Source organism: Falco naumanni, chromosome 3 (assembly GCF_017639655.2).
Source record: "Falco naumanni isolate bFalNau1 chromosome 3, bFalNau1.pat, whole genome shotgun sequence".
NCBI lineage: Eukaryota > Metazoa > Chordata > Aves > Falconiformes > Falconidae > Falco > Falco naumanni.
The window spans coordinates 13,850,532-13,868,570 of NC_054056.1; the positions used below are offsets into that span (position 1 = coordinate 13,850,532).

At 46.7% G+C, this 18,039-nt stretch overlaps 1 protein-coding gene across 1 annotated transcript in view; it reads left to right on the forward strand.

Annotated features, from left to right (window-relative positions):
- ATAD3A (ATPase family AAA domain containing 3A) overlaps positions 1-12,329 on the forward strand; it is a 28,673-nt gene extending 16,344 nt beyond the window's left edge. The window contains exons 13-16 of the mRNA XM_040586240.1: positions 781-851; positions 4,333-4,500; positions 5,094-5,202; positions 11,917-12,329. Coding sequence (XP_040442174.1) covers positions 781-851; positions 4,333-4,500; positions 5,094-5,202; positions 11,917-12,096 — 528 coding nt within the window. The 3' untranslated portion in view covers positions 12,097-12,329. The remainder of the gene's footprint in view (positions 1-780; positions 852-4,332; positions 4,501-5,093; positions 5,203-11,916) is intronic.
- Positions 12,330-18,039: the final 5,710 nt, after the last annotated feature.

Consider the following 18,039-nt stretch of genomic DNA (forward strand, 5'->3'; position numbering starts at 1 on the left):
CTTATACTCACCTAATTAAATAAGTGATGCAGAGACAAGAAATTAGCATCTTGCAGCCAAATGGAATGAGCATCTCAAGACTGACTTGAGAATTCCTCCTTGCAAAAGATGGTTGACAATCTTTTTGGAGGTTTTGCAGGTGACTGGGCAGTAGGAAAGAAAGAGGCATATTTTGAAAACAGGAGACGATTGTTCACGCTGCAGAGCTGGTATCCTGCTGCAGGGTTTGGTTTTTTGTCCCGACAGATACTTATCTTGGGAGTTTTCATAACAGAACTGCTTTTCACTATATTAACAAAGCTACACTAGCATCTTCCCCCATACGAATGATTTGGTTTTGAAGTCACTATACTGTATTTTGAACCTGGACCTGCTACTTGAATCCCAATGGTCTATTTAGAGAGCTGTCCCTAGCAGATTATTTTGAATATGTGAAGTGAAGCCTCTGCTGTGACTTATTTTCCTGTACGTATCTTATTGGACTTCGCAGCTAAAATAGTGTTGAGCAGGGAAAGCCACGTAGGTCGAAGGTTAGAACCTTGGGTTTGAAACCACAAGGATCACTGAATGTCTGCGGGTAAATACTTAATCTCTGCTGGAAGCTTTAATTCTTAACCTTTTTCCTCAGTATATAAATTGATCCTTTTTTTCCAAGGTATTACAGTGCTTTGGATTCTACTGTAATGCTTGACAATAACAGAACTGGCTTCATCAATAATGCTGCTTAAAGCTGTGACCTGTCTTAAGCAGCTGATCTTCTTTTGGATTTCATCTTTGCAGGAGAAAATCAGTGAGGATCTCAGAGCAACTCTAAATGCATTTCTGCACAGAACAGGGCAGCACAGCAACAAGTAAGTATTCAGTTTCAGCCTTTACAGCAGTTGGTATTTTGCTGAATTGAGGAAAGTCTGTAAAGAGTCTGTGGTGTGCAAATTGAAGTTGGAAATTGTGCTACTAAGGAGCTGAAAAAATCTGTGTAGAATATCCCCTTTTCGGTTCATATACTGAATGTAGCTTGCTTGTGCTTTATCTTTTCCTGGGAATTAGAACTCAGAAGGGCTGTACACAGGGTAGAGATCAGTGCTGGTAAAAAGGGTGTTCGTTTGGCCCACATTAACAGATGTGCAAAACTGAACTGCCCTTCAGGACTACAATTCCCTTACATATGATACGTGGTGGCGAGCAGTTCCCTTTATATGTCATCCATACGGTGTGAGGCTCCCTTCCAGCACTGTAGGGAGATTGTTTCCTGAAACAGGGATGTACTTGGTCATCTTGATTGTTTTAATGAGTATGTTTTCTTTCTTGGTAAGTTACTGTTATTTATACAAGGATAGTATTGGGCCCGTGAAAATCAGGACCGCAAAAGAGAATGCGGGGTTGATATTGGCTTGATGTTTCATGGTCTCTTTAAAACTGCTTCAGCTGCTGCTTTGAGCTGCTCTTTCTCTCCAGTGCTTTGGTGGCCTTTCCCGTGTTGTGCGTGTGTGTGTGGTGGGGGTGGGTTTGAAACTTCAGGCAAACGAGCGTAAATCCAACTCCATTTCTTTGGCATGAGCTGTCTGCTCAGTATGGCTGCGCGCAGCGTTGTGCGCCAGTGTAGGAATCCCTGAGCTGTTTCCTTCGTGGCTGCTAATAGATTTACTAAGCACAGCTGATGGCAGGGCTGGCCTGACAGATGTGTGCATGTGTCTGAATTTCATGGCCAATCCATCCATGTTTATTTCATCACACTAATGTGAACTTTCTGTAGAGCACTGCTCAGTTTAACACGAGCCACTTCCTGGCTCTCATAAGAGAGGTGACCTTTCCTTGACTTTTTTCAAATAGTCTTTAATTTGTTTTGTTGGGGGTTTTTTGCGTGTGAACTTTACTTAGTTGTTAAAATTCTTTTACAAAGAAATTGAGCCAAGAAAAGCTGTCTCTGTCTGTGGGAAGGTGAGTTTCTCAGTGATGAACTGCTCCCTTAGTAAGGTTGTAATGAAACACCTGTTAGAGTAACCTTGTGACATTGAAATAAATTTTCTAGAAGGTTATTGTTCACAGGACAACAGCGGGGCATTTTTCTGTCCTTGGGGTCTCTCTTGAACTCGTTAAAACCAATGCAGTAACTGTTAGTTGCTTGTATGTACCTTTATTTGTCACGGGGAGGTGCCTTGAAAGGTGTGCCCTTCTGAATTTAGTAGCTTGCTTTTGAGCCTGCAAGATCCTTGGTTTTCTCTTTGGGCTCATAGAAGTGTCTTCTGAAATGATACATAGAATTGCACTATAAATGCCAAGTTGAGTATTGTTAAACAATGTTGTACTACTGTTTAGGAGAAGAAATACATATTGGCTAAATACATATGTTCTGCGGGACCCAGAGCAAACGGTGCTTAAGATAAAAATAGTTTTCCAAGGTGAAAAATGTAGATATCCTGAGCTCCTAGATGATGTCTAAAAATGTCTCTTGCCCTGTACCTGCAAAGATGCTGAAGACATTTAGGTGGAACTGTAGACCTTTATTAAGAATAATAGTGTGTATGTTTCAGCTTTAGATGGTTCCCCTTTTTCTGGGAAGTAGTCTTTTTTTTCCAGACTTGTAACGTCTTCATCGCCGTGGATGTGGCTAAGTTATGTTTTCGACCGGATTTAAAATTGCACTGCAAAGGAGTGACTGGTGGGGTGTGGTGGGGGGACAGTTCTTCCCCCGATGTTAAATCGCCGTAGCAGAGCTCTGGGCTTGCTTGGTGGGTGCTGGTGGGTGCTGTGCCTCCGCTCAAAACAATCGGGCTGTCGTTTTGTCAGATGTTGAATTCAACCCTAATTTAAGCTGTGAGCCGTGCTAGGAGACTGAACACGTCCGTGTGATTCACACACTGCTTTTTACTTCTGAATAGCCTTATTGCTGCTTGGGGCAATAAGGAGCCCTGTATCCGTGAGCTGGAGTTTACTTGAATGTCTAATAGTGCGTGTAAATGTAGCTGTTTTGGTGAGACCCTGAGGAGTACTGTTACTTTACCAGTGAATTGTCATCAACATAGCCAAGTATTGTGAACTGGTGCCTTAAACTTTCCCCCCAAAGAACTTTCTGAATCTTCTTGCTGGGTAACTGACTGTGCCTGCATCTCTTGCTCATTTATATCGCTTTCATGGTAGAAAAGGCCTGAATATCAGGTTGTGTGTCAGTCCTTTATCCAAGCTGTGTTTCTGCAGGTTTTTGGGGGAAGTCCTTGTTGGTCGAAAAGGAACAGTTTCACGCCTGTGTGGCTCTTGGGTTGGCAAAGTTACTGTCAGATATGACAGCCGAGAACACGGCACCCTGTAGACTAGGATTTAAATAGACTGCAAGAATGTCAATATTCCAATAGCTGTGGTTAAAAGCCCATTTCAAATTATAATGCACTGTTAAGCTAGTATCATCAATTAAACCATTAAAGTAGAACTGGCAAGGGGAGGGAGCACCATTAAAAAGCAAAAGAAAAGGCTTCTGGCTTCGGAATGCTGCAGGAGAGAGCAGGACCTGGAAGCTGGCACATCTGTCCATGGAGCAAAACTTGGTAAAAAAAAACAGCTTTGTTTTATGGTACCAATTGTGAATGCATCTCCTTCTGCACACATTTAGTTGGTAGCAGGAATGTGTTGTCAGACTTCCTTGAAGGAAACCAGTCAGCTTTTTCCGGCTGCAGAATGACCGTTGTGTACACAGACCCTGCAGTGGTACGCTCCCCTTGTTCTTGGGGCAGGATGAGTCCATTCAATGCTCTGCAGCTCGTTGAGCAGGCTGAGGCTTCAGTATTGCTGTTGGCTTTCGCTTCGACAGCCATTCCTACCTTCAGAGCAGGACTAAGACTGCCCGTCATGATTCTAGGGTGCTGGTGCAGTCAGCAGCTTGAAGTCAGTTCCCCAAACTGGGATTTAAACTGGAGATATGTACGTGCCAGAGAATGTCTCTCCGTGTTATCCAGCCTTGTCGTGAGGTTTCAGATTTAGAGGTCTCTGGGAGGTTCTACTCTTGCTAAATGTTTGTGACATTCCTGACTTGAGGGAAATTGTGGTTAAAGTGATAAATGAGGCTTCCATTGCAAGGGTAGGCTGGGGAAGGCTGATGTTGGAAGCCAAAGCACTGAGCCAAATGCGTTTCAGTTCACAGTAGCTTAAACTGCACTGCATTTTAGTATGTCGCTGGAAATGCTGTTACAAAGCTGTTTCTAAGGAATCTTTAGATATGGCAGGTGATGAAATGCCTTTGATACTGGCCATGGCAGTTCCCAATGTTCAGACTGGTTCATTGATTTTTAATGTTATTTTTATGGGGTTTTCAGTCTTTCCTCTGTTGTTTCGTACTTCCAGGTTCATGCTTGTTTTAGCAAGCAACCAGCCTGAGCAGTTTGATTGGGCTATCAATGACCGAATAGATGAAATGGTGAACTTTGATCTTCCTCAGCTAGAAGAACGGGAGCGGCTTGTGAGAATGTATTTTGATAGGCACGTCTTGAAGCCAGCCACAGAGGGTAAACAGTGAGTATCCCTGCAGAACTCTCCCACCGTACAGGATTCTCTTTCTTTTATTGTTTTTCCTTCACCTCCTTTTCTGTGTGTTCTGTCACGCCATCTATAAACTCACTTTAAACAAGTAGTACAGGTAAGACTTGGAGAGGTGCCTCTTGCTGTCCTGTTACGGGATGAGATGCCATCCTAGAATTTCGTGCCGTGGTTTGTTGTGCCCTTAAAATTTAGGAGACCAGTTACTGCACTGGAGGCAGTAATGCAAGTAGGAACACTGTTGTAACTCCTCGTATCCAAGCACTTGTCTTTGCTTGGCTTAACAGAGACAAATCAGACCAAGTGACTTGCTTCCTTGTGAGCTGTGCAGTCTTGCACTTTTTTGGTCTTAATCCAGGTACATACGTTTCTTTGTGCCACAAAATCAGGCTTCTGGGCCCAGGAGAACAACTTCTGTATTCAGACTGGATCTTTCTAGAGATTGATCCGATCTGATCTTTGATTTCATTGTAAGTGTTGCTCTTTACAAAGCCTGTCTCTGACTCCCTCACCCTCCTGCCCTGTCATGTGGCTACCTGTAAACTAATCCTTGTTCTTCTGCTTTTTAGACGTTTGAAGCTGGCCCAGTTTGACTATGGGAAAAAATGCTCGGAGATTGCGAGGTTGACAGAGGGTATGTCTGGCCGAGAGATCTCTCAGCTTGCTGTGGCATGGCAGGTAATTAAGGCTTTGATCACTGGGCTTCTTGGTTCATTTTCCCTTTCTGGAAGGTTTTTGTCTTTGGTCTTGGAGTCTCAGATCTTAGTCTCACTGTGGAAGTTTCATTATGTCCATATGGTGGTACTAAGAATGCTGCTAGCTCTGGGGCAGGTGTCAATAACGGTGTAATTCCTTGTCTCGTAAGTAGGAACAGTTTTTTATAATCACTAGTGAGAAAGTCCTTACTGAATTTAAGTACAGCAGGTGAATTAGGAATGGGTTTAGGTAAATTGTGCTGGCCATTGCTCACTCTCCAGCTCAAGAAGCTCAACAGAAGAGGTGCCTGACGTTGTTGGCCATAGGTATGACAGCTTTAGGGCACTAAAACATCCTTCTGACCTGCTTTGTTCTAAACACTCTTTTAACACAACTTAAGTAATGGAAGGAACTAAACTAACTGGAAAATGGAGCTGAAAAGCCTAGGTACTTCTATGTGCATGGCACCTGTATAGAAGTAAGAAATGCAGTCACTTTGAGTACAATTGTTCACATGCTCAGCAACCTTAAGCACTTTTTTTAATCAGGTTTCACCTTGTTTTGTCACAGCTGCTGGTTTCTTACTAGATTGTGTATATATAAACTAACCTAATAATATCAATTTAAGGAATGTGCTCCAAATTGTATGTCGTGTAACTTACTAATGTCGGCTTTCTTTCAGGTATTGTAAAACCAAAGTTGTTTGTTGTTTGGGTTTTGTAATTTAGTTTAGCCGTTCACAAACATTTTATAAAGTTTGGGCATTTCATTCCTCCTCCTATTTTTTTGCCTTTTTAAGGTAGAGAAGGTATTTATCCTTTCTAAACTATTGAACTGCAGGATTCATGAGTTGAGGTCCAGAGCAGCCGTTTGATTGCTGTTAGTCCTTATTTTATTCTTTGTATGTTAGCACACAGCTGGTTAATTTTAGTATGTGAATTTTGTGTTCTCGAAAGATATTTCAAAACATGTGCTGTCATCTGAAGATGTATATAAAGCTTTATTTTTAACTTGCTTCTGTTCTCTAACTGCCTGAAAACATACCGGATTAGTACTGTTGCCAGTTCAGTCAAGAAGCTTAGCAAGATGCTTGACAAGTATTTGAGACTGCGAGATGTGGCCCATGTTGATGGGTGTTAGGTGGCCTGCCAGGGTGACCGGTTAGCACATGGTCAGACACCATGCTGGAGAGCTGACAGGTTGAAGGAAGGACCAGAATCTGGGCCATTCTGCCTTTCACAGAGCCAGCAGATCATGGCTTCACGTCTTCCAATACTTTTTGTGGGCTTCTGATTCTGAAACCCAGGATAAAGACCTAAACTCAGTGATGGTGATGTGGGAGAGAAAGCAGACCACTAACTGTCATCTAACTTTGTTTCTCTTCGTTTAGAAGAGAACCTCGCTACCCATGTATGTGGAAGGCTTTGCTGCCAGGCATTTCCTGTAACAACAACAAAAAAAAAAGATAAATGACCCTTTGCTTTTTATCAGCTTTGCTGCTTTGCTTTTTATCACCCTTTATCTCCTAGCTTGTCATTACTCCCTGGGAATGACCTCAGTTTTTATCATTTATCCTTTAAGTGATCTTGAAGGAAGGGAAAGGTGGGGGTGACTAATTCCTTAGTGTTGTTGCTCTGATTGCTTATTTTAAAATGTACCTTATAGCACCAGAACTATTAACAAGGTTCTACGTAAAATTGCAGCAGGAGGTTATGTTCCTTTCTGCTGTCATAAAACAGTCAAAGGGCTTAAAAAAAAAAAAATGCAGGAGAGGATGGGCAAAACGCTATGAATTGCTTGAAGCTGCAAGAAGCTTCATCTGTGTCAAAATCAAAGTTGTTGGCGTTCTGGAACAGGGGACTTCATATTTTACCCTTTTTGATCAGGAAAGGAAGCATGATGTGTCATGGTCAGTGTTAAAATAGCACAGGCTTTTTGCAGCTAGTGGCCAGGCACAGGGACTACTTTCCTCGGGAGATGGCTGGGTGGATACAGTTCACTAGCAGGTTTGTGAGGGTGTCCGAACAGGGGTAAGATTTCTGTATGGGACGCTGCCCTGGGAGCTGCCTGCCAGAGCTGCTGATCCAAAGTGCTGCTGCAGGATCCTTTTTCAGTCCTTGGGTCACGGAGGTTGGAGCTGTAACTGGCTGGCGCTTGGCTAGAGCTTTACAGAAGGCTGCGTGTCTGCTGGGTTTGGCTTGCTGACTTTTGTCTGTGGCAAGATGTATTAACACCTGCCTTTGTTTTTTCCTAGCGCTTCAGTAGCTGTGGTTAAAAGCCTTTCTGCCAGCAGATGTTTTAAGGACTCTTAACCCAAGTTGATCTTGAATGGTATTGGTGTTTTGGGGCCTGGGTCGGCGCTAACTGCTCGTTATAGGTAGCTCTGCAGCTGATACAATGCACTCTCCTATCAGGCATTTCCACTGTGCTGGTACACCTCTGTGTATGGCTGTACTATGAACTGGGTCAGGGAGCTGATCAGAATTAAAAATAGCTTGGCAAGACAAGTTAACTGCATAGCTGCACTGGTGTCTGGGCAATCTGGGGTGTGTCAGGGCTATGCAAACCCAGGTAACTGGCTCAAGAAAATGCTTGTCACGCTTTCCTCAGCTGGATGCAACAGCTGTAAGGTGGTTGTATACTACGGACAGGGCTGTCAACTCTTGATCTGGTCATCTTTTAAACTCCTGTATGACTGAACTTATGCTTCAGGGTGCTGCTTGCCAAAGATGGCTGATCTGGGAAGTGACCTGATGTGAGCAGCACCTTTGTGAACACCCACCTGAATTTTAATCAGTTTGCAAGGTACAATTTTGTCTCCCTTGGATGTGCGGAGCTATAAGGAAGCTATAAAAGGACTTAACCTGAGGGTTTAGGGAGCCTCTTGTGACACTAGTTAAGGTGAACATCTGGACTTCCTACTCAGTTTCCTACTTGCAGTTGGTTTCCCCCCCCCCCCCGCCTCTCTCCACACAAAGCATTATGTCAGGTTAACAACATAGGCAGGAAGAGTTTGAGATGATGTACAAGTTGAGAAGATGAAGGGCAGGAAGAGCTGAGAAAAGGGAAAACCAAGGTGTCTCCCTTGCCAGTTCTGCCAATATTGCTTTTAACAAAAACATCTCTGTTAAGCCTGAGCGATAGCTGCAGCTTTCATAGAATGAATTCCCCTATAAAGCTGGTCTTGAAATTGCTTGGCTGTCATCTACATGGAGTTCTAGTTCACTGTTGTTCCAGTCTGGCTGAATTTGTCCTGAATTTACCAAACAGCAAAAATAAGGTGCAGGAAAGCAGAGGGTGTAACCTCTAGCACTGGGAAAAATTGTGCTGTCTGGCACAGCTAATAGTCTGCATGCTAGAAATGCACTCTAATCTGTTCTGCAGAAGGCTGAGCATTCCTTTTTGTCCTTGTGCTTTTCCATTCCTCATATCTAATCCTTCATGAGTACAGCATGGATTAGATGCGTTTGTATACTTCAAAATTCCCTTCGGATCTGTTTATAGTAACATGCAGACTTTCTAGTTCTGCATGCTGTACTTAAACCTATTGATATGCTTTGAATAAAATGTCAAAAAAGCAACCTTTCGCTATTCCAAGCTGTAGTCTCTAGAAAATGGTTCTGGCAACACTTCAAGAGAATTCCCAGGAGTTTTATGTCCCAGTGTTAATGACAGAGGTGAGCTTCCTATCATTTCTTTGCCTTTTGTGCCACTGACATAAATACCTTTTTGCTCCCTGAACCCTTTTTATATTTTAAAAGTATCATCTGCCTGACCAGGTTATGGGAAGAATTTAACATTTCTGTAGTGGTTGTGCTGAAGGACATTATAAGTAAGTGGGGGGTGGGGGGTGCTTGTGGTTTGGGGTTTTGAGCAGGCTGTTTTCATTGTAAATGTGATTCAAAAGATACAGATTAGTTTGGCCAAGTTAAAATAAACCATGGTTCTTGGCTGAAATGAAATATTAGGTCATCTGGGCTGGACTGGTCATCTGTGCTCCATTCCTCTACTTGCCCCCTGAATATTTTGTGTTCAGATTATTTCATAATTGGATTTGAGTTATAAAACAGGAATAGTTGCACTGGAAAAAATGGGTTAAAATTTGACCATGCAGAAGGAAGGCAGAGGTATGCATATAAATGAAGCTCAGTACCACTTTTGTGTGTGTGCAAGCTACTCCCAGAAGGGACAGCTGCTTCTCCCATTTGCTTTCTTGACAGCTAGGGCCTGAGGCTTTCTATAAATAGAAAGTCATTGAGAAAATCAACAGAGCGTGAACTGCACAGCTTTGCAGGAGTTTCCACAGTTGAATTTATGGTCTATGCAGTAGCAGGGAGGAAGGGAAAACATCCTCTCTATTCTGTGGAGGCACATAACGCACATCCCAGGAAAGCACTTACTCCATTTTAAACCACGAAATCCTCCTGGCTGGAGGGCTGCATTGACAAAAGGATGCTGGCTTGTTTGAGCTTTAAGTCCCCAATCATATCCTGCAAAAAAAATACTAAAAAAAATGGAAAAAAAAAAAAAGAGGGGGATGGGTGGGTTATGGGAGTGAGAGAGATATACAGAGAGGAGACTTCAACTGAACAGAACCCTTCCACTCTGCCTGTCTTAGAGCAGTGAGAGAAGACGGGTCATGTCGTGATACATGTTGTATGAATAGTTGTGGCAGCGGGCAGCTTATGGGTGCAGGGCTCTGCTGGTGGTTGTGGGCAGTAGCTGCCTCGCTGTGTTCAGGGTGCCTCCTGCTCAGGTGTCGACTACAGAGCACGGGTGCCTTTATGCAAAGTGAATTCTCTATTTGCAGACCATCTATCCCTCTGCGCTCCTTGCCTGCAGCCAGTGTTTACTCCTAACTTGAAGTATGAGCGTTAGCCTCACTTGTCACTCCTGCCTTAAGGTAGGATTACAAAGGCTTTGCACAGGGAAGGATTTGGTTTGGCGCTTCTTGCAGCAAAAATCAGCGCCTGCCAGCTCTGTGGTTACATGTGGTTTGTGCAGCGAGACCTCTTGTGATCTGACAGGTCCTCCAAAAAGGGCTACCAGGTAAGGGCTGGAAAGCAGGCTAGATGAGGCTGGACACCAACTTGGGTAACCTATTGCTCATTTCTTGAAATAATTACCCTTCCTGCAGTGAGGTAGCACCAATCTCACAGGCAGGTATGATCTACTGTAGTGGGCTAGTCAGCGCTGTGATGATACTGCGCGGTGCAGCAGCTTACTTGGTGGGACAGAAGACAAACCCCAGGCATCGCTGGACAGTGGGTGCAGAAAATGATCGCACCATAACTTCTTTCTGTGGCGCTTTTGCGGTAAACCTTGTTGCACGCGGTATAATTGATGTTTTGCGCCGCTGATGATTTATGGAGCCTGTATGTAATACCTTAGAAGCACACTTCAGCCTGTCATGAAAGCCAACGTTTGTATTCCAAACTGGGACCTTGGGGAACACCCTGCAGACAGAAGGGCTGGCATGTGACAATCCATGATGTGATGGCTCAGTGGAAGGAGAGCATTGTGTGAGCTGAAGTTTGGGACCCTTTGGGGCAGGTGACATGGGTGTGAGAAGCTGGAGGGCATCCCACCCCGATCAGTGTCAAGCTCCCTCGCTAGCGTAGCTGTACAGGGAGCCACGGTGCTGAGCCGCATGCAGGAGCGCTTGCATAGGGAGTAACCAGATTTAGAAATCTGTAGCTTAGAGTTGGTTTGTTACCTTGGAGATGGGTACAGCTAACAGTGTAAGCATCCTTCCCTTCCTTGGAGGGTACGGCTGCTCGTGTTGTCATCTGCAAAATGTCCAGCAGTGGAGTCCTAGCTGTCCTAGGACAAAAGTAACAATCCTTTCGCTGCAGCTGAAGAGACATGGCACCCGGTCTAAGGGTGGTCCTAAGCTGCCACCAGAAATATTGTGGGATGTTTGGTAAGGATGTCAGTAGTTTCCAGCCCTTTCTGCAAGGAACTGTAATCAAATTTGTAACCGCCTATCCAAGTAGCCGCAGGACCAAGTGTTAATTTACCAAGCAGAGGTAAAGAGTCAGGAGTTGGGGTATGAATGGAGGAGGGAGAAAAGGGAATGTCCCACGGGAAGGATGGGTATGGGGTGGGAGCTGAGCTGGCACAGAAGTGACGCAGGGGAGATTCCTAGCAGAACACGTAAGAGCAAGGTTAGTACGCATTGGACATCACTGTAGAGATGCCACGTTGCCCATATTCACTCTAGCACTGATGTCAGTTCTCCTGTGTAAGTGTTGAAAACATTTTCTGTTGTCTTGGATGGAGTCATTCAATCACCGTATGCACCTATTACTCTTTACCTTATTGCCTTCATGCGTGCAGCACTTTTAAAGCAGGAGAGGAAATTTAAACAAGCGAAGTGTGACTTCAGCCTAACCATACCAGCAGTGTTCAGCATTAGGAACCTGTGGCCCTGTCTCTTCCAAACGCAAAGATTCTCCTCCCAGGAAGTCAGAGGCAGGTAGGCAAAGGTGCTTGTTACTAGCTCAGAGACAAAGGCTTTAGCGTAGCTGTGAACGCTTCTCTGTGCTTGGGCAGTTGGTGTGTTTCAGTCCCTGGTACAACTGCATCAAGGAAAACCTTTCTGATGGCGATAGGCCAGATTGCTCTGGGTACCACTTCGCTGATCCTAGGAGTTGCCATCACTAACTTATGTCGCTTCTGCCTTTGCCTCTCCAGGCTGCAGCGTATGCATCGGAGGATGGTGTTCTTACAGAGGCCATGATCGATGCCCGGGTAGCTGATGCTGTGCAGCAACACAAACAGAAGATGGAGTGGCTGAAAACAGAGGATGTTGAAGCAAGCAAAGGGACTGACAGAAACCCACTCTTGCCTTTCCCCAAAGGAAGCCCGGTGTGAGAAGCCTGCAGGCTTCGGACCAGCATGTGTGGGGAGGCAGGCCTGGGAGAAAGCTGGGAGAGTCTTTTGGGCAAATGTTTGGTGGAATTGTGTTGAGAGAAATATGTCCATTGGTGCAAGGGAGGGGGTACTGCCTCAGTCTGCCTTTGATTTCATGTTTTTAAAGTGCACCAAAACCCAAAATGGTTTAAGTAAGGCAGAAGCAACTGCATTAAAGGACCCCCTTGCTGAAATACCCTCGACTGTGTTAGTCTGTATGGCCTGTCTTGCTGGAGGCCGCAACTCCAAATCCTTTTCAGCCACTTGACACTGTTCTGGAGTGCCTCAGTGACGTGGGCTGACCTGTCTGAGCCTACTACTCCTGTATATTTAACTTTGTAGGGTTTATGTCCCAGCAGAGATTTGTCACCTTATTTTCCACAGATCCTGCCTGTGACATATACCTCCTTGGTCACATCTCTGTGGCATCGCTCCTTGCTCCCTTGTTGTTTCCTTTTCACAGCCTTAGGGTGGGATTTGTGTTACAGAGGTGTATTTGGTGTGGTTTGCAGCTGCACCTAGTTAGCTTGCAGTCAACACTTAGGTGAAGCAACAGCTGTGCAATGGGTTGCCTGGTAAGTGTTGGGACTTTCCTCGGGATGTGGCTACACCTGCTGGTATCTGGCTGCTGCCTTTTATCTTCCCTGTGCTTGAGTCTCGCTGGAAGATGGCTGGGGAGCCAGCTTGCACTGGTACCCTGGAAGGGACTGAAAGCTCTGGAGCACGACTCCTAATTGTTCCAAGCTTGGGAGCTCTTATGCCCCTGCAGTGCAGTGTTGTAGAGTAACTGCACACACGCCCTGGATCACAGCAGGTTATCGGAACAGTGGAGCAACTGGCGTTGCCTATAGCACAGCCTTGAAAGCCCCGCTCAGGATGCTGGGCAGACCTTCAGACACTGCTCAACTGCAGCAGGAACCACTGCTTCCCAGGTTCCAGCGTGTCTCTTCTGACTGTACAGCCCATAATGCCCCGTTTGTGTTCCTCAGGCAGGTGCTCAGTGCTGCTGCTAGTCTTGAGCAGCCCTAGGTATTTTTTCCCCAGGTAAATCCTCCCTCCCTTTAAGGAGGCGAGTAGGCAAGGCTCAGTCTCTGGCATACGGGTGGCAGCACGGTCTGAGAAGAGAGAGGGAGGGATGAGGCGGGCGTATTTACTGCTGCTGTCGAGCCCCTCTTGTTACCTGGGTCTTCTGCTGCATTTCTGGAACGGCTGAGACGTGTGCCATTGCTAAGTGCTGAACACAAGCCTGTGTCTTCATCAGGTGACATTTATTCTGTCTGTGGGCCTGTAAGAGGTCAGAAAGTCTTGATTTTTTTTTTTATTATTCTGAGTTTGAACTGGATTTGAACTCTGCACTGTGCTCCAAGTCGCCTTCTGTAACTACACTGAGCAAACACATTTGCCTGACCTAGATCTGTGCCCTTGAGTACCTTGCTGAGATGTTCTTCTCCAACAGGAACTGACAGGACTCTCTGCTTTGTCCATTTCACTGGTGGTTGTTACTGGGCTTTGAGAGATGCACCCTGACAAGAGCTGGTGGGCATGGGAGTGGAACAGGGCTGGTCCCCAGGGTCCCCAGAACGGGCAGCCTGGCGGGACACCAGGTAAGAAAGAATTCTTGAGGCTGCAAACCTTCGCTGGCTTGGGCTGCTGCCTTCTCTCAAAAGAGCTCTCTGAACCGTTCCCCTGGATGCCGAGGGAGAATTCAAAGATGCGTTTTAGAAGCTGCTCCTTTGGTCAGGACAGTGGTCCGCAGCAGTAACGTGTGCCCAGCCCCGCGTACCCCACTAACACTGGTTGCAAGGTACGTCACTGTGGGAATCATCCTGCGCAGGAAAGGGAGGAATCGCTGCACAAACTGCAACTGCATGCTTTATGTTCTGAACGACTGAAACTTGAATACCTTTTTTTTTTTTTTTACATACACCCCTTCAGCCTAGGTGTAGTTGTCCTTTAGTCCGCTAATTAATTTACTGGAGGATTAGCTGTTCTAGGCTTTCCCCTTCCTGTTTCGATTTTACTAGATTTATATTTCTGTTAAGCCCTGAGAGATGGCAGGGAGCTAAGCAGAGCTGTTCTCTGCTAAAAAAAAACTTGCTAATGAATTATGTGAGAGAGCAGTCTGATTCTGTGCGATTCAAAGCTGTAATTGTGACATAGACCTTCAGTACTTCGATAATCATCTCCATGAAGCCCAAAAGGAGCTAGGGGGAGGGGAAAGGTGCTTCGTGTTGTCCTTCTGCTGTCTGATGGCGCTTTTGCCGATAGCTGGGAAGAGAACCTCCTGTAAAGCTGGGGGAAAGACAGCAGTTGGTGGCTCGGCTGTTTCATGTGATTCCTCCTTCAGATTGCGTCGGTCCCTGCGTGGAAGCAGAAGGGAGCGCAGCTCCAGTAACGTGGCGATGATCCGCGCATCTGTGCTGTGCCACAGCGATGAGCTGCAGGTGTGGGACACTAGAGGTGGCCCTGGTGGTGTGGGACACTAGAGGTGGCCCTGGGCTGTGGCAGAGAAGACTGTAAGAAGCCAGGCTGACCGCAGGGTTCTCAGGTTTGCCTGAGAACAGTACTTCTCAGGGAGGTTTTTAAGGGCTTTTAATGACCACTCTTAATGATGGATGCCACTAACCCTCTCCTGAGCTCTGCTGCAGGGGCTTCATTTGGATGGAAGGGACTGTCTTGAAGACAGGCTTGTGGGTGCGTTTGAGAACACGTGGATGCCGTAGCGTTTCTGGTGTGAATTTATGGCTCTGGTGTGACTCGCTGGCTGGTGCCGCTTGTAGCCCAAGTGCCAAAGTTCTTTCCCTTCTTGGGCAGCCCAGAAGATGATGCGCTCTCTGCTAAATGAAGTGTGTTTTCTTTATTTTCCTTTAAAAGGTGTGGAAGAGTAAGTAGAAGCACTTCTGTACTTTGTACTAGGAGCTTGCTCCTAGGAAGGGAGTCAGTAATATGAAGGGCTCTTTAGTACATACAGAACTTGTCCTGTGTGTCTCAGCTTCTCTTCACCCTCAAAAATCCTCAAATTGTCAGCTGGTCAGAGTTTTGCACGTCTGCGCTCTTCATGCTTTGTGCTGCAGGCTCTTTCTTGGGCAGCCCTGGTGGTAGTTGAAATCCCAGGAGTGCAGCGCTTCAGGGCTCCCTTGTTTTCATCTGTCTGTGCCCAGCCTCCCTCCCCAGCCCCTGCCTGGTAGGCTGTGACAGCATCTCTGCCTCTGATAGTCGCAGTGAGCTCTCATCCTCCTTTCCAGAGAAGCTTGTGGCCCTGGGCAGAGCAGGCATGTCCCCCAGGCCCTGCCGAGACATCCCTATTAATGCGATGCCTGAAAGTCCACAATCACACCTACCCTGGCCGCAGCAGGACTTGTTTGCACCTAGCCCAGTTATATGGATATGTCGTTTATCAAACTCTTGCTGAATGACGGATGTCTTGCTTCCCACCGGTGAAGAAGAGAGGGAGGTGGCACCTAGGCTGGGAAAAACTGAGGAGGTGGAACAGAAAAGCCAGAGATGAACCTGGTTCAAGAGGGTTGAGGAGGCTTGGGGGTGCTACATCTGCCAGGTAAGGTGGGTCAGGAGTGGCACCAAGGTGGTGTGGACAACTTGTTTTGCTTGGGTCCAGTCTTCCCACCCAGTTTTTTTCATCTCTTCCCACCGCATTGAGAGTGGCATGGGCTTCCACTTGTACAAGCTGATGCCATTTGTTCTTCCCTGACGCTGTTTTGGCAGCTGGGGGAGGTAGGTTCCAGTCAAATAATCCCATTGTTTGAGCTCAGCATCCTTGTGTTCTGGTTAGCGGCATGGGGAACGTGGAGAACGCGGGTAGCTGATGCAGTCTGTGGTTCTGCACCTGGTCAGTCTTCGTACAACCTGGAGCAACTGTTGCTCTCAGGCTTCTTTCAGTGTTGATGCTTCATTTTTCATTTCCACAGGAGAAGTTCTCCATCCATTCTCTCACGCTTGCACACTAGTCACACTTGCACGCTACTCTTCCTTCACATCACATGCCACGAGCTGTTGGACTGATGAAGCCAGTTGCTTTGATGCATCCCAGGCACTATTGCTACCAGCTCTTTAAATCCTGCCTTTGAAAAGAGAGTCCTTGTCCCTCTTGCTATGCACGTCACTCCTAGCCACCAGCTAGGTGATTTCATGCCCTGCTGCCTGCTGAATAGCTGTGCCCATCGCTGTCACTGCTGCTGTTCATGTGGAATGCAATGGGAAAGGGGAAAAAAGGCCACCTGTCACTGCTCAGCTCCTGCCTCATCAAGGATTTAAACGCAGGGCCTCCGTCACCTCTGCCAGCCTCGTCGCTGCGTTTGGTTTGCTGTCACCTCACAGGGGGAGTGATGTCCCTGGGGAGGTGGCACCCAGCTAGCTATTTGTTAATGCTCCATACAGGGCTATAGGATGGCAACCCCAGGCTGAGGTGATATCCTCCGTGACGCGGAGTGAGTTATGAGCTAATAGCACTTTATTAAAATAGTATTTTGTATTGGAGTGCAAACCTAAGAGCAAATGGATTAGCAGGCAATCCATCACTCCCCATCTTTGCCGCTGCCAGCTGAAATGTGTTCTCTGTCCTTCAGCATCGCAGCTGGGAGACAGATTTATAACGTAGTCATCTGTCTACTCTCCGTTGCCATCAGTTATTCTCTTTTGAATGTGGTAACACTGGGAGGCAAGTTCCGTTGTGCAAGTACAAGGATGCGAGTGCCGCACGCCTTCTCACCAGGGCACGTCCCGTGCCGTAGGACTGACGGGCGGTGGGAGTCTCCCCAGAACATACTTCTCTGCCAACCTCTGCTTGTGTTCTGAATGGAGAAGAAACACTCAGATTCTTTTATAAACCATTGTTGGTGGCTGTTTCCATTTTATTGCGGTGTTATTCTCCTTACGGTTTGTTTTTGTTGGTGTGTTGTTTGTTTTTTTTAAAAAAAAAAAAAGTGGCAAATCTGATTAATTTGTCCAGCCTGCAATGTAAGTCCCTGGCCTGCTCTGGGAAACCTTGCTGCTCAGAGAGCTTCCTCGCTCCTGGAAGGCAGCCCATCTTCTGCAGCCAGTGACCGAGTGCTGCTGGCACAGGGACGTCAGTAACAGGGCTGTATCGGAGGGATCCTGACAAAAAACGTGGCGGGGTTTGCAGCTTTCTGTTGGGGGCTTGTCTCTGTGTTCACCTCGTGTTCAGCCTGCCAGGGGTTTCTCCTCTCTTGGGTCTGTCTTAGAGTCGTGCACGTTGGTGCAAGCACAGCTGCAAGGGATGCACAAACACTGCAGAAGAAAGCAAAGCAAACACAGGAGGTGGCACGTCGCAAACCCATCTGCAGGCGAAGAGCTGGAAGCTGGCGTGATCCCCTAGGAGAGCAGGGGGTCCCTGTCGCCCCTGCACAAAGGGGGTGCTGGAGCAGCAAGTGGGGGCAGTCCAGCTGCTGCGTGTCAGATGTGGCAGGTAGTGCAGGTCCTGGGGTACCCTGAGAGGCAGCACAACTAACTGCATTGCTGGAGTGGCAAGGAGCTAGGATCCCTTTGAGGGCTCGTGGTACATCAGCTGTCCCACAAGCATTTCCCAAGCCAAAAAATGACAATAGGAAAGCCTTTCTGCAACGGTTGCCTCTCCACCCTGCTTCTCTTGCAACCTCCGCTCGTGATGTGCACCCCTGTGTCAGTGCTTTCACAGGCTCCTGCTACTCTGCTGGACCTCGTGGTTCAGCCAGCATCTCTCCCGTGGGCAGCAACCGCTCGGACGCTGGGATAAGGCAAAGTTTGGCCATCTGAGCTGCAGTACAAGAGGAACCAAAGGACTTCAATCAACTGGATGCTCCATAAGTGCCACCAGGCTGCTTTACTCCCCATCTCTTCCCACCAAGCGCCACCACCAGGGGTTGGGTGTCTGGTGAAGGACAGGTATGG